At 40.0% G+C, this 16544-nt stretch overlaps 1 protein-coding gene across 1 annotated transcript; it reads left to right on the forward strand.

Annotated features, from left to right (window-relative positions):
* Window positions 1–614: 614 nt before the first annotated feature.
* LOC116112246 lies at window positions 615–4489 on the forward strand. The gene is made up of 5 exons (XM_031398401.1): window positions 615–1403; window positions 1584–1764; window positions 1926–1951; window positions 3372–4057; window positions 4277–4489. Exons 1-5 carry the CDS (start codon window positions 773–775, stop codon window positions 4373–4375), a joined length of 1623 nt encoding a protein of 540 aa, XP_031254261.1. The 5' UTR covers window positions 615–772; the 3' UTR covers window positions 4376–4489.
* Window positions 4490–16544: the final 12055 nt, after the last annotated feature.

Here is a 16544-nt window from a genome sequence, read left to right on the forward strand (position 1 = left end):
AAAGAACAAAGATGGAGAGAAAAACTCTATAGTATGACTCTCAATTGAATACCACTAGCTAACTTTATATGGGATTTATCCATTAGGATGAATGGCTAGGATTAAGTGACAAGAAATAGAATCCTAATCCTATTATGTTTCCTTTTTTGTGAAGGAATATTCTAGAAGATTTTAAAGATATTCTTTTACATATTTTTTGATGTTTCTAGGTCAAGTCTGGATCAAGCCTTTTAGAATTGAATATTGGGTCTTATATGGACTTGGGCTTAGGTCAAACGTGACAGTAGGTATCATTGATGGAGTTTGATTGAAATCTGCAACTTGTCACTAATCTGCAGCATGTTTAACGGAAAATGTATTGTCCTGTTTCATCATTGCAACTATTTGATGAATAAATGATGCAAATTATGTTTGCTTAACACGCCTGTGAATTGAATTATGTGTTTCCTTTACATTTCTGAAGTTTATGGAAGCCTCATTCCAGTACAGAGAACTTAAACTTTACATAAAGGCAATTTCTTCCATAGCCTACAAGCCAAGTAAAGGATTATTCCTAGTGCCTCAAGATTTAATTCATGACAGGCTCTTTTTTAAATTCCCAGTACCAAAATTCGAAATTCCTGAGCAAGGAAAGTTTATACCATTCACCTGCAACAAATATTTGATTCCTCCTCATCACCATCTGTTCTCTTCCTACACAATGGATCGGCTATAAATAGCTTTGCTATGTGTCCATTGAGTCATCTCTTACTAATACACGCTAAAATCAGCCATGGCAACCACAGTAAAGTTGAAGCTTTTTGTTGACACAAGGGCTGAGAAGGTTATTTTCGCAGAAGCCGGCAAAGACTTCATTGATTTTCTGGTCTACTTTCTTTCTTTGCCAGTGGGTACTGTGGCTAGGCTCTTAAAAGGGATAGACACGGTGGGTTCCCTAAGTAACCTCTATAAAAGCGTTGAAAATCTCAGTGAATCCTTCTTCCAACCAAACCAAACCAAGAATTCACTATTAAATCCTAGAGCTCCAAGATCTGCAGCCACAGGAGTCCCTCTTTTGCTTTGTGATTATGATTCGCACACTCGTATGGTATACTCTTGCCCCTCTCATTATCATAACATAACTGATGTTCCAAACTTGCTTTGTCCTTCGTGCAACAAGAAAATGACCGGCCCATTGTATTATGTTCCTCCGTCGCTTGAGAACACTGGGCTGGTTGAAGGAGGATTTGTTAAGAGTTTTGTGAGTTTCATGGTGACGGATGATTTGGAGTTTATGCCTATTTCTCCTGAAAATTTATTTTCTTTGCTTAACAAGTCCAACGTCGAAATTGATGAACTTGAAAAGATGGATGTGGAACTGGGGGCTGATGAGGTAAGTCCATTTCTTTTCCCCTTTTGCTATTGTCTATAAATACATATCAACAATTTACATATGACAATTTCACTATCCAGTCACAAACGGAATATACGGCGCAGGTTATGCCCTGCGCTGGGTGAGAGTTTTCTTGCGTTCCGGCTACCTTTTTCCGGCGCAGCATATACTAAAACAGGGCATGATGCTAAGTTTCTATCTCCTTTGTTAGGGTCTAAGGCTGCTGAAGTTATCATTGGAATGCAAAGAAGTCTTAACAAGTTTGTATCAGGGCACAGTACAACAAACACCGCACCGCAGAGAGACTTTAATGGAGCCGGAAGCATCGTGGCGTTCGTATCACAGCAGAAAGGCTTCAATGGAGCTGCAAGCACCGCAGCATTTGTATCACAGTAGAGAGCCTTTAATGCACTCGATCCCACCTTGTGCACAATCAGAACCTTATTAATGGAGCTGATCCCAGCCTGCCCAGCCTAGTATTGAGAAGCTCGAACTGGACTCGGCTGGAATAGTGTAGTTAGCAGTATTCCACATCTTAATAAATGTACTGCAGTCGTGCTTTGGTGTGGAAGCAAATAGGTGAATCTTACCATTGTTATTTGGTAGTATTCTGCCAAAGTTATAATATTGATAAATAAAAGTATATTATTACCTTCTTAAAATGCTCCTGAAACTAGCTTATAGAATAATATTTGTACTTATATTAACTACAACTTTAAGGACATTTATGATTTTAAGATCCACTTATAAACACTATAAAACAAAAAGATGAATCGTTGCTTATTTGGTGGAAGTGTTTTTATCTTAATTATGTGGAAGTCTATTACTACTAAATGGAATTTATGTAAACTTAATGTGATAAATGTAAGGCAAGATCAACGCATACTTACAATCACATAATTTTTTTTTTTTTTTTTTAATATCAATTTATAATCTTTAGATTAAGCAATTACTAATCAATGTTGGAGATGTTATGACATGACAACCTAGATTTTTAAATATCATTTAATTTTGGGGATATATATATATATATATATAATGCAGACTTTCGATATTTAAAAGATTTGTTAATGGTAATTATTATTTCAAATAAATACTAAAAGATGAAATTTTGATTAACTTACTATTTTTGTATAATATGCCAAAAAAATCATCTTTTAATGTGAATTTGTGCCCATAAACTAGGATTTTAATATATGTCATATGATGTCAAAATTCAACCTAAACTCTCACAAACAAAATTACAAGAATATGAAATTTGTCTTTTCACACTAACCAGTGTATTTTTTTTTTTAACCCCAAAAAGTTGGCTTGGTGATCAAGATTGTTTGTTCTTTTTACTGACTTACTGGGTTCAAACAATGTGACTTATTTAGAACATTAGACTTGTACGTTGTTTAATAGATCTCACGGATTAGTTGAAGTATGTACAAATTGGTCCGAACATCCAAATTATAAAAAAATAGAAAAAATTAAAAAATTTGTCTTTTCAGTGGAGTTTGACATGAAAACTATAAAATCACTACCCCTTTTGTTAAACAGAACAAGTATATATATGTTTCGTGGTTTCTGCATTGCACCTGATATCACAAACAACCCTTTGATGTATTAAGGAAGGATATTATGCTCACTTAATCTACTGTTAATTTACTTGTTGAAATGATGATAGAATCAATTGACTTCTATATATGCAAGTTCATTAATATGAGCTGGAAGTAAACGAAAGAAATTTTTGATTCCAAGATTTAACTTGGACTTTTCCTGGCGTCATTCCCAGTGTTTAAATATTCTTAAGCAAGGTAATTAATCCCATGGCCAAGCGAAGGAATGAATTATGAATGGGGGGAACAATTCATAATATTATATATGATTCTAGATGTCCTAATTAAACAAAGAAAAAGTAGTACCAAACTTAATGAAATTTAAAGAGAGTATTCGATTTTATATTAATAAAAAAACATCTATGTCACTTCATATATAAAATATTAATGGCATGCAGGAAGGGGAACCAAACTTTGTGTGTTACAAATCTTTTTTTCCCTATTTGTCCACTGTTTCTCTTCTCTGTGTGGACAATTATCAATCATGGCAACAACCACCACACCCCCAAACAAGTTAACGTTGAAGTTAATGATAGACAAAGGAGCAAAGAAAGTCCTCTTTGCAGAAGCCGGAAAAGATTTCGTGGACGTTCTGTTCAATCTCCTCTCTTTGAAACTAGGAACTGTCATCAAGCTTCTCCGCGACGCAAACATGGTTGGCTGCATCGGAAATCTGTACCCGAGCCTTGAAAACCTGAATAAAGATTACTTGCAACCTAATCAAAACAAACTTGAGTTATTGAAAACCCAAGAGAAAACTTCTGCCTTGCTGGTGCCCGGAGGTAGTTCACAACCAAATCAGAAAAAAATTTACAATTGTTCTAACCGTTGCCGGTGTGTGTCAGATGAAACTAGCAAACGTTGTCCTCACTGTGGTTCTTCTATGTCTTACGAAGTGGTCAGCTTGTTGAGGATGGATTCAGTTTGTGAGGGTGGTATTGTAAATAAATTGGTTACTTATATGGTGACAGATGACTTGTTAGTGACACCTGGGTCAATGATATCTAGCATTGATCTGATACAGGAAAATGTTAAGGATATTGGTGCCCTGGAGAAAAGAGTTGTTGAATTTGGCGCTGATGAGGTAAGGAGTTCATCTCGGGCTTATTTGTATTGTTTAAATTCTGTTTAGTCTTGAGAAACAATGGTTCAAAATGATGGTATGTTGATTAATAATATGGTTCTGCAATCAATGAAATAGTAGGTCTGAAGTGTTTTGGTGGGAATATTACGGTCCTAATCCGTTAAAACTTCAGTTTGAAAATACATCTTTAGGTTTATAATGATTTTCTTTCCATTTCAGGTCCTGGAGCTGTTGGGGGCTTCCTTGCAATCAGATGCAACTCTTACTTCTGTCTTCCTTTTGAAGAAAGAACTCAAGGACATTGATGTGTCTAATTAAAATACATTCTATGTGGGGAGTAGGAATCATTGATGGAGTTTGATAATTGAAATCTATAACTTGTCACTACTCTGCAGCATGTTTAACAGAAAATTTATTGTCCGGTTTCAGCATTGCAACTATTTGATGAATAAATGATGCAAGTTATGTTTGCTTAACACTCCTGTGAATTGAATTATGTGTTTTCGTTTACATTTCTGAAGTTTATGGAAAAAAATAAATGAAGTTTGGAGTAGTGTCTTAAGATTTAATTAACTGTTACCCTCATTCCAGTACAGAAAACTCAACTTTCTACATAATGGCAATTTCTTCCATAGCCTACAGGCCATATCAGGGATTATTCTTAGTGCCCCAAGATTTAATTCATGATGAGCTCTTTTCTATATTTCCAGTACCATGATTCGAATTGTCCTGAGCAAGGAAAATTTCTACCATTGACCTGCAGGTTCCACATTACCAACTGTTCTCTTCCTATGCAATGGATCGGCTATTAATAGCTTTGCTATGTGTCCATTGAGTTACCTCTTACTCATACACGCTAAAATCAGTCATGGCAACCACAGTAAAGTTGAAGATTTTAAACAAAAACATGAATCGTTGCTTACAGATAATAAAACTTTATCCCACATAAACCCACCGCCGCAGCACCCCAGTTGGGAATCGAACCTAGGATTGTGGCCTCCCAGTGGGGAATCGAATCTAAGATTGTGGGTTGAAGCCATACATAGCCTCCTTGGTTCACCCTTACCGCTGGACTTAATGTAGGGAAAATAGTGTTAAATTAGGATTTAATTGGGATTTATTTTTGTTTCCATTTCTTTATTTGATTTTCTTATTTATTTAGGGTTTCATATTAGGAATTCAAGTAGTTTTCAATTTTAATTAGGAGTATAGTTGATTGAGGAAGTTTTAATTTAGTTAAATTTTACTTTCTTATTTTATAATTAGTCAACGGTTGGGATTTCTTTTTTTAATTAGTTTTCGAGTTTACGTAGGATTTTATTTTCTTGTTAATTAGAGTCTTGTTAGGATTGGCCGTAACCACCCTATATAAACATATTATTTGTTTCTTTTGAAGATATATAATATTCAATAAATTATTCAGATTTGGTTTCTAGACTGAGACTTGTGTTATCATTTCTAAAGGTGTAGTCGAGTGCTGCCTTGTTTTATCACGCTAACTCACTGCGTCAGTTGGTATCAGAGCAGGCAAAATTCATTTGATCTAATGGCAGGTGATGAAGTTGTAGGCGACAACGCTTCTCATGACAAAGATCAGGGAGCTGAGACCTTGCAAAGGTTGGCGTTGAGAGCTTTGGTGCAATGAATAGATCTTAGATTCCAGCGTTTGGAATGACGCTTAGAAGAAATTGCATGCTTTGAGCGTAGATGCCAACAAAAATAGGAACACCATTCAGCTCGGCTCACCCTCACGGGTTGAACGGCCAACCCAACCAAACTATAGCACTCAAGCCCACCCATCCTGACGGACCGAACGAATATCAAACAACCCCCCTGACCATTCATGTAGGGCAAAACACCAGTTCAGTTACCATGGGAGTCATCCGACTGGAGGGAATGAACGGAGATCCGGGCTACCAGGGTGTGCACGAAGGAATGATCCACCAGACTACACTGCGCTGGATGACCCAATGGAATATGACAAGGACGAATGTAATGGTTGACCCAGTCAAACGGGATGACCTAGTGGTATCCCCCTCTCCTATGGAATAGGTACTGGCCAAGAGGCTGGCTGATGTAGAGGTAGTGATAAGGTGCATCCCAGGAATGTCGGTCCCGACCAAGAAGAGTAGGCCTCACTGTTACGCGGATTCACCCTTTGTGGACGAGATCGCCCTAGCCGACATGCCCCAAAAGTTTACTATTCCCAGCATGAAACCCTACGACGGCACAATCGACCCAAATGATCACATAGCCTCGTACAAGCAACGGATGTTCACTGTTTCAATACCCTGAGCGCTGAGGGAAGCCTGCATGTGTAAGAGTTTTGGTTCAAGCTTATCCGGTCCAGAACTCTAGTGGTACACAAATCTCCCGAACGGTTCCATCGACTCATTCGCTCAGCTCACCGACACCTTTGTGGAGCAGTTCGCCAGCAGCAAGAAACTCGAGAAGCTATCGGTCGATCTATACAGAGTATACCAGAGGAGGGGAGAGCCATTGAGAGAGTATGTCAGCAGATTCAACAAAGAGAAGATTTCCATCCCTTCTTGTAACCCTGAGACAACCGTAGACGCCTTCAAAAAAGGTCTCCTCCGGATGGTGAACTATACAAAGAACTGACGAAGCTAGGTTGCAGCACGATGGAAGACGCCTTGGCCAGAGCAACGATTCAAATAAGGTGGGAGGAAGATGAGATGAATCAGGCAATTCACGCCAGGTATGACTGAATGCAGAACGATAGGAGGCCAGAGCTTAGATCGATTGTAGGCCCTATAAGGTCACCAAAGAAGTAGGGAAGGGTGCTTACCTACTCCAAACTCCCAAAGGCAAAGACATCAGCAACAGTTGGAACGCAATCCATCCCATATGCTACTACTTTTAGGTGAAATCAATCTAAATATTTGTTGTCTTTTCATTTTTTATTTAAAAAGGATGAGTGGGCCTATCCACTGCCTTCATAGACAGTCGGTCTCATGGCCTGAATTCAATGAAGCATTATTCAGCAACTGACACCCTTGATCAGCCCTGCCCGATTCATGAGCTTTCACACTTCGGATCGGCCCTGCTCGATCCACGGATTTGCATTTTCGGATCAACCCTACTCGATCCGCATAATTACACCTTCGGATCGGCCCTGCTTGATCCACAGATTTACATCTTCAGATCGACCCTACTCGATCCACGTAATTACACCTTCGGATCGACCCTGCTCGATCCACGGATTTACATCTTCAGCTCGACCCTGCTCGATCAAATGTTTATTACACCTTCGGATCGACCTTGCTTGATCCAAGGATTTGCATCTTCGGATCGACCTTGCTCGATCCACGTAATTACACCTTCGGATTGACCCTGCTCAATCCACAGATTTATATCTTCAGATCGACCTTGCTCGATCTGAAGATGTTTATTACACCTTCGGATCAACCTTGCTCGATCCACGGATTTGTATCTTTGGATCGACCCTACTCGATCCACGTAATTACACCTTCGGATTGGCCCTGCTCGATCCATGGATTTGCATCTTTAGATCGACCATGCTCGATCAAATGTTTGTTACACCTTCGGATCGACCTTGCTTGATTGACGGATTTACACCTTTGGATCGACCTTGCTCGATCCAACGGATTTACACCTTCAAATCGACCCTGCTCGATCCACGGATTTGTATCTTCAGATCGACCCTGCTTGATTTATGGATTTTTTACACTACTGGGTCGACCTTGCTCGACCCACGGATTTACACCTTCGGATCGACCTTGCTCGATCCACGAATTTACACCTTCGGATTAGCCCTGCCCGATCCATGAATTTACACCTTTGAATCGACCCTGCTCGATCCACAGTTTCATCTCCGGATCGGTCTTGCCCGATTCATGGATCCACACCTTCGATCGGCCCTGCCTGGTTCATGAAGCTACACATTCAGTCGGCCAGACCGAGTGAAGGGTTCTTACACCTCAAAATCGACAAGTCATCGACCCAGCCCAATAAAGAGTTCACACGACTCAACCACTAGGCTGCACCAAAATCAGAACACAAGCATACGACTCAACTCCACCATCGTCACTCCCCAGGAACCAAGTATTGGATGTCCAGTCTACCTGACTGACCAACTGACTCAACTCCACCATCCTCACTCCCCAAGAAGCAAGTATTGGATCTCCATTCAACTCGACTGACGGACTGACTCAACTCCACTATCCTCACTCCTTAGGAACCAAGTATTGGATGTCCATTCTACCCGACCGACTGACTGACTCAACTCCACCATCCTTACTCCCCAAGAACCAAGTATTGGATGTCCACTCTACCTGACTGACCGACTGACCGACCGACTCAACTCCACCATTCTCACTCTCTAGGAGCCAAGTATTGGATCTCCACTCCACCCGACAGATCGACCGACCGACTCAACTCCACCATCCTCACTCCCCAGGAACCAAGTATTGGATCTCCATTCCACCAGACCGACCGACCGACTGAACTCCACCATCCTCACTCCTCAGGAATAAGGGTGGAAAAGCAACTCGCCCGGCCCGGCCTGCGCGGGGTTGCTGCAAATGGCGGGTCGGTCTTGACTCGCCCGACGACATTGGCGGGCCAGGTTAGCCCCGCCAACATTAGAGAATTGGCTGGCCCAACTCAGACCGCCAACCCTAACCTGCCGGGTTAGGCGCGGGTTGGGCCGGGTTAACCCGCTTTTTGACTTTTTTTTTTTTTTAATTTTGTTTTGTTTTATTTTGTTTAAGTTTAAATGTTTAATTAACTTTTCAAATGAATAATTAACAATTTATAAATGTAATTGTTTTTAGTTAATTGTTAATTTCTTTTCAAATATCAATAATTAAATTAAATTAATTTTTTTTTGTTAACATTCCAAATATTAATTCAATTTTAATACATTAAAATTGTAATATAAGAATAATTAAATTTATTCATTTATTAAAAAATAAAATAAGAAATTACAATAATTATTGCCTCGTCATCATTGTAATTGATGGTAGAGAATATCTATCCATTGTAGTTGAAAAAATAAATTGATGTAGAAGAAATAAAAATTAAAGAAAGAGAATTGGAGTATGGAAATTGGAATTTAGAAAATTGGAAATATGAATTAAAAATTGCAAAAACTAATAAAAATTAAAATATGAGCAAATTGCAAAAACTAATAAATGAATAATTGAGACTTGAGAGATTAGAGATTAGAGAATATGAGAGAATGAGAGAATTTGAGTTGTGAGAAAAATGTGAGAGTTTAGGGTCAATTTATAGGAAAAAATGGTAAAGAAAAATGACGAAAAAGACCCCTCCAACGGCTATATTTCAAGGGTAAAGGGGTAATTTGAAAAAAAAAATAAATTTTTTTATTTTTTTATTTTTTTCGGCCAACCCGCCGGGTTGCACATAGCCAACCCGGTGGGTTGCCGGGTCTCTTGCAAAAGAGACACAATAGCAACCCGCCGGGTTGCGAGTTGCCATTGTGCAACCCGGCCCGCCCGGGGGTTGTTGCCGGGTTAGGGTCAACCCGGACCGCCATCGTGGCGGTCTGGGTTTAACCCGTATTTTTTCGGGCTGGGTTAGGGTTGACCCACCTAACCCGGCCCAAAATTTCCACCTCTACTCAGGAACCAAGTATTGGATCTCCACTCTACCCGACCGACCAACCGACCGACTCAACTCCACCATCCTTACTCCCCAAGAACCAGGTATTGGATCTCCACTCTACCCAGCCGACCAACCGACTGAACTCCACCATCCTCACTCCCCAAGAACCAAGTATTGGATCACCACTCTCCCTATGCCACCGACCGACAGACCTACTCGGTCTTTTCAAACTTTGACTATCACCACTCACCCCACCCCACGCCACCGATCAACATACATACTTAACCTGTCTAAAGATTCAATTGCCTTCCTACTCGATTGAGCCAGCACATTGCAACAGGCTGGTTCCCGCAACGAAGCCGACTCTCTTATGCTTCACGTCCAGGAGATTCTCCCAATCGGGGCGATTGGCTAGGAGCAGTCTAGCACTTGTTCACCCTCGAGGCGATCAAGCCAAGGGGCCTCCCCCATTCGGTCTTCCATAGCGGATGAGTGGGCAACCATGGGTCAAATGTTTGCGCATTTTGTTTGGCCCTTTGGCATCCAGTAAAAAGTGCATGGAATCACAAGCGCAAGTCTTACGGTCCAACAAGCCGGTTGAGCCGATTCCATCCCACTCGATCACCTAAGTACCCCAACCGAATGAACCTTTAATTTAACATCGTCTCCAACTCATTCGACCCGGCATGTCAAGCGGATACCCTTGCCACGGGATTTTAGTTCACTTTTCCAATCGGCAGGACACACCGAAGGAGCACGTGAGCCCTAGAATTCTCGTTATCTTAGTCCCTTCGACCCTTCACACCGATCGGGCATACCCTCTTTGGGTGATTGCACATTCCGGATCAGCTTTGATACCGAGTGACCCTTGACTTACGAATCACCTACATCAAACTAGTTAGCCACACCGACAATCGGCCGTCCAGGAAGAGAGACCGAGTGCACCTCGATCGCTTCCTACTCTTTGACTTAAGAAAAATTTAACTTAAGAGAGTGGGGGGCAAACTGTTAGGGCCAAAAATCATCCTTGGCCCAAATAGGAGACGGGACTGAATGAGGAAAAGACCAGGCCCAATCCCGATGCAGCCCCATTCAGGATTAGGCCCATTGATACGAGATGAGATTACATTACACTTTCACACCCGAAGCTCCTACTTGAGAGCTTCACATCATCGTCGTAGTCACAGTCCCCGACTAGACTTCTGGTAACCTCTCTACTCCCTAGCCCTCACTATACTAGCCTCTTTCAGCCTTGCTGACTTGAGCGTCGGAGTCCCTACAACAAACACCACCCCAGTGTTTTTTGTTTGCTTCACGTATTTGTTTCTCTACGTGTGCAGGTGCAGCGGATCATTAGTGGCCTCAACCTCACCGGATCAGACCCCCTTCCGTACAGGTAGATTTTTACCTCTACACCAAATTTGCTATGTCCTCGGTGCAAGCAAAAAATGTCCTCTGTCATGTCTTATGTTCCTCCATCACCTGCAAACACAGGATTTCCTGTTGACGGAGGATTTATAAAAGGTCCAGTGACTTTCATTGTGAAGGATAATTTGGAGATTATGCCTATGTCTATTGAAAATTTACGTTCTTAGCTTACGAAGAAGGAAGGTATTTTAGAGCTGGGGCTTATGTTGGATGCGGATGGGGTAAGTTTTCCCTTTTGTAATTGGCTTCATATATATATATATGGTAATTTCTCTACCCAGATATACTAATTAAGGCTGATAAATACTGCTTTCTATTTGATATGTTTTTCTAAGCTATGAAGCTGCTGCAGTTATCTTTACAAAGCAGGACGGTTTTAACAAAGTTTTACAAGGACAACCCTAATATACATTTAACGTCTTGCAATCCATTGTGAATCCTAAGGGCCCAGCTCTGAAGGCTTATTTCCTGAAATTGCATGAATCATGTTATATAGTTGCCTTGGTAGTATTCTACCCAAGTTTTAATGTTGATAAGTAAAGTGCAATTATACGTAGCTTTTTCATAAATGCAACTGGGATAGCTTTATAGCGTTTAATAAGAGTTAATGACTTTTTCCCATCCAAAAAATAGCTTATTGATACTTTTCCACTCCTACACTTTTAAAATACCATTTTACTACCCACCATTAGTCATTTTCGTTGTGAGGAAGGGTAGGACGGTCAAAAGTTTGTCATAAGTAAGGGCAGGATGGTCTTTCGGCTTCTTCAATCGCCCTTAAAATGCCAGCCATCTTCAGCAATTTCTCAACCTTTTTCTGGCCGCCTTCTCCATCGGAAATCATCCCCCACCCCACCATTCGACTCATTGTTGAGGGCATCACCCCCACTAGCGATAATTGTCGTAAAATCGGCGTAAACATTGTTGTTGAGTTTGGGGTGATTGCAAGTGGGAAAAAAATGGGTTTTTGGTTGGGGAATAAAATCAAATAGATGGTGTGCACATCACAATAGCAAGGTTGTAAGTAATAAGGGAACGGCTGGCAACCAGAAAAACACACCAACAACAACCCAAACACTTCAAAAAGCAACACAAAAAATCTGGCTGTTTTCAGATGGTTGGGGTTGCAAAAATGCAACTACCTCGCTGCAGCAATGGCAAGTCACTGGCGGCAAGCTGCGAGATGGGAGGGCGAGTGGAGGTAAGGGTTTTGAAGAGGTGAGGATTGGGGTTGGAATGGTGGTGACAATGGTGATTTTTGGTGTCAATAATGGCCGGCATCTGACCGTGAAACAGTGACATCGCGAAATAGCCAAATAAGCAGCGGCTGACAAACGGTGAGTGATCAGGCACCAAAATGTTGGGGGTTTTGTTAAGGGATTGATGGTGAGTCTAGGGGTGGTGTCAATTTTGATTTTGGTTGCCGGAAATTGCTAGAATCCAGCAAGAGAAATCATGTAAAGCCTAGCCACGATTGGCGTAAAATTCGGGGAATCAGGTGGGGAGAGAGGGAAGATGGGGAAAGTGGTTTCAATTTTACGTCGATTTCCGGTGCTGGAATTTGGCTGAGGCGCATTGCGGTCATCGGCGATTGGGGGTTAATCTTTAGTGGGGGTATTTTTGTCCTCACAATCTATTTAATAGAAATTGTTAAAGGAATATAATTTTTGGGTGGTAAAATGGTATTTTAAAAGTGTGGGTGTGGGAAAGTGTCAATGAGCTATTTTTTGGGTGGGAAAAAGTTGTTAAATCATTTAATAAATATATAAGTGTGGTACTACATATACAAAGTGCAGTACATCATCATTAATTAATTCTTATATTTTGTACAAGTTAGTTTATGAGTTATCTTTAAACCTTGCAAGCCACCTTAAATTGCTTGCTCATCTTTCAAAGCACAAACTAGAATAGGCATGAAGACTTCCAAGGTTGAAGTTCTTATTGATCACACAGGGATCACAAAGTTTCTTACTGCTATCCAAGCTGAATCATCAGTGAGTCCGTTAAAATGAATATATTTGCTATGATTTGCTATATTACTCATACAAGAGAATAATATCTTTGTATACTATGTTATGAAGAGAAACCTAAATAACTAGGATCTTATTCATAAGCTTATAATCCTTAGAAAATCCTATAACAGTTATACATGGTATAAACCCAAATCACTTACGAGCCCAGAGAAGCTACCCCTTGAGACCCCGTGTGCATTGCACAGACCTTTACTGTTGAAGTTGTCACCAATTTCAACACAATTTGTATACCAATCCTTATTATATATATTGAAAAAAGACTTTTATTTCATAAATTTTTATTAGAAATGAATTTTATTTTTTAATATTAGTTATTATTGAAAAAGAAATCTTACCAGCTTCTATAACATATAAAACATTTTGAAAGGTAACGCTCATTATACCTCATAATTAGGTATGCGTATGTTTTCCATTAATAAAAAAATCTTTATACATATTATTGAGGTTTATCCAAATAGCATAAATATAATTAAATATTATTTAAAAAAAGAATTCAGCCCTCCCCAAAAATATTCCTGGCTTCGCCCCTGAATTCCCCGGATTCATCAAATGATTTGCTGTTTTTCAACTTCTGATCTTTCCATTACCCGATCTTAAATGTTGAAAAGTTTTTTTTTTTTTTTTTCATCTTTTTCTTTATCAGAGTGAAGGCTTGAACATATTATTAAGGAAGTTTTGCAGGTCTAATAACTTGTTGCAAGCTTTGATACAAATTCTGGTTCATAGTTTCAAGCTTGTGTTTGATCTCTGTTGCTAATAATCCTTGTTAATTTTCCAAGTTGTGATGTTCATTTTCCTCATCTACCCATCTACTTTTTCACTGTCAGTGTGAATGAGACCCAGATTACCATTTTTTTGCCCGATCATGGCATTAGGCATAGCACGGTTTCAGTTCAATGACATGTTAGTGTTCAAGCTAACAATTTATTTCTTTGTCTTCCGGTACATTTGACAAATAAAATAGAATTTTTGCAGTGAAGTTGTAGAGACGTGGAAATTACATCGATCCTTCTCAGGTTTGAGCATGTTTCATGAGAAAATTTAGCTGCCCGGCCATCCTAAGCTTCGATTTAAGAAAATGGCCTTGAAACTGTTTTTCATTTTTTTTTTTTTTAATTTAGAGAAGATGACGTGGCATAGTTAGGATTAACTAAACATGTAAAATGGGTTAAAATGAAAATATTAAAACATATGTGGGCATAATAGAAATAATAAAAGTTTTTAAAATTTGAAATTTGAAATTTCTCAAAACAAGCCCCACTAACTATTCACCTTGCTTAATCGAAATTCATTAGGGCAAAAAGCGATTTCTTGAACCAAAGGGAGACAGTGCGATTTCCGATCGAACCCGCAAATTTCCACACCATATTCAATCGTAAACTCAATTTCTTGAACCCTAAACGGAATATAGTCGCGATCTCTGGCGACAAGTCACGATTTTCGATCGATTTCTTGAACCCTAAAATCGATTTCTTGAACCCTAAACAGAATCTGCGCAATTTTCGTCGATACAACCCACATTTTCGATCCGAACTACAAATTTTCACACCAAATTCAATCGAAAACCATGGCTGACACTCACAATGACGAGGAAAACCCAACGCCACTTTGAATCATAGATTCTGGTGGTGCAAGCAGTTCAATGGCTGCTCCGATGGATCATCCGATCAGTGATGGTGGTCGACAGGCAGAGAAGATGCCGACGGCACAAGAACAGAGGGAAGAATCGACAAACGGTTTTGAAGACGAGGAGTCCAGCGAGAATTCAGGCCAGGTGGAGGATTCCTGCGAGAATTCAGGCTAGGAGGAGTCTTCCGAGTATTCAGGCAACGAGGAGGAGGTCGACGAAAACGAGCAGGCCGCAGAAGAAAGGGTACGTTCTGAACTGTCGCTTAAGCGATTAACCTCTTTTACTCCATCTGCCTAGATCTAAGATATCTCTTAAGCGATTGATTAAGTTGACTCTTGGTCACTTAAGTGATCTCAGATTGCTTAAGCGATCTTTTGAAGGCAGAATCATAGATATAAGATCGCTTAAGCGATCTTTTGTGTCGCTTTGCTTAAGCGATCTTGCACGAGGCAGAGTCAAGATCTCTTAAGCGATCTGAAATCGCTTAAGCGACCACAATGGTAATTTTTTGCTGCTGATATTTTGTTTATTAGTTGTTTTGATTTATTTTTGTTGCTGACATTTTGTTTATATCGATTATGCAGATTGTGCGGACCATAAACTATACAGACTACGAGTTGGACCTTATAAGCGATAAGGTGCCATACTTCCCTGCAAGGGTGACGGTTAGGTCAAGTTGGGAAGTTTTTGACAGAATACAGGACATTTTAGATGGAATTACGCATGGTAAAAGAGATTTCAGTTGCACTTGTTTTGGTCGATTTTTAGGACTCGGAAATCATTGGAAAAAGGCATTTTGGGGGCAGGGAGTGCATTACATGTTGCTACACTCAGTAAGAAGCAATAAAAAAAAAAAAAAGAAATGTGGTTTGTGGTGGGCGAAAAGCCACTACGTTTTAGCATGATGGAATATGCCTTGGTTACGGGTTTAGGATGTGGGGAAGTGCCAGATGAGAAGGCAGAGACAGTAAGGAATAGTCGGGGAGCCAAACAGTTTTATAATAAGGTTTTGCAGGGGGATAAGTCTATTACAGCACATGTATTAGAGAATAGGCTAGAAACAGTTGAATTTACTGATATAGAGAAGATAAAAGTGTGCTTGGTTTTGTTTTTACATTCGATCTTATTGGCTGGTGACTCAAAAAAACCTGTTGAGAAAGATTGGTTGTTGTTTACAAGCAACTTGAAGTTCTTTAATTCTTATCCATGGGGGCTGAAATCATATGAGCGAACCATCAACAGCCTGAAAAAAGTAGACATGGCGTTAAAGCAGTTCCAATGGGAGGGGAAGGATAAACCAAGCACGTATAATTTGTTTGGCTTCCCATGGGCAATGCAGGTAAATATTAATAGCTTTTTGTTATATTTTTTGTAACATATGTGTTTGAATTATGATATGGACTGTTTTTTTTTTTTTTATAATGTAGGCTTAGATGTACGAGGCCATCCTTATCTTCGCTGGGGGGGGGGGGGAGCAACAGTTTGGATGTACAATAGTAATTTGCTAGGATGTTGCGATGGCATGTCCAGAGGTACACCCATTAGGATTACGAGCAAATAGATGTTGAGATTCAAGCAGCTGGGGTAAGATTAAAAGACTAAGCTTTTGAATATGCAGTTGCTTTTAAATGTCGCTTCAATCTGATTGATTTTGTTTCTTATTGCAGGAAGTTGTCCGTCCCTTTCTCATCGCTACTGGGGCTGAAGCGGAAGAAGACTATGTCAAATCTTTCAAAGCATTGGAGGATGCAATCGATGAACGGATAGACCGCTTGATGCGGGATCT

This window comes from Pistacia vera, unplaced genomic scaffold, assembly GCF_008641045.1.
Source record: "Pistacia vera cultivar Batoury unplaced genomic scaffold, PisVer_v2 Contig658, whole genome shotgun sequence".
NCBI classification, from domain to species: domain Eukaryota; kingdom Viridiplantae; phylum Streptophyta; class Magnoliopsida; order Sapindales; family Anacardiaceae; genus Pistacia; species Pistacia vera.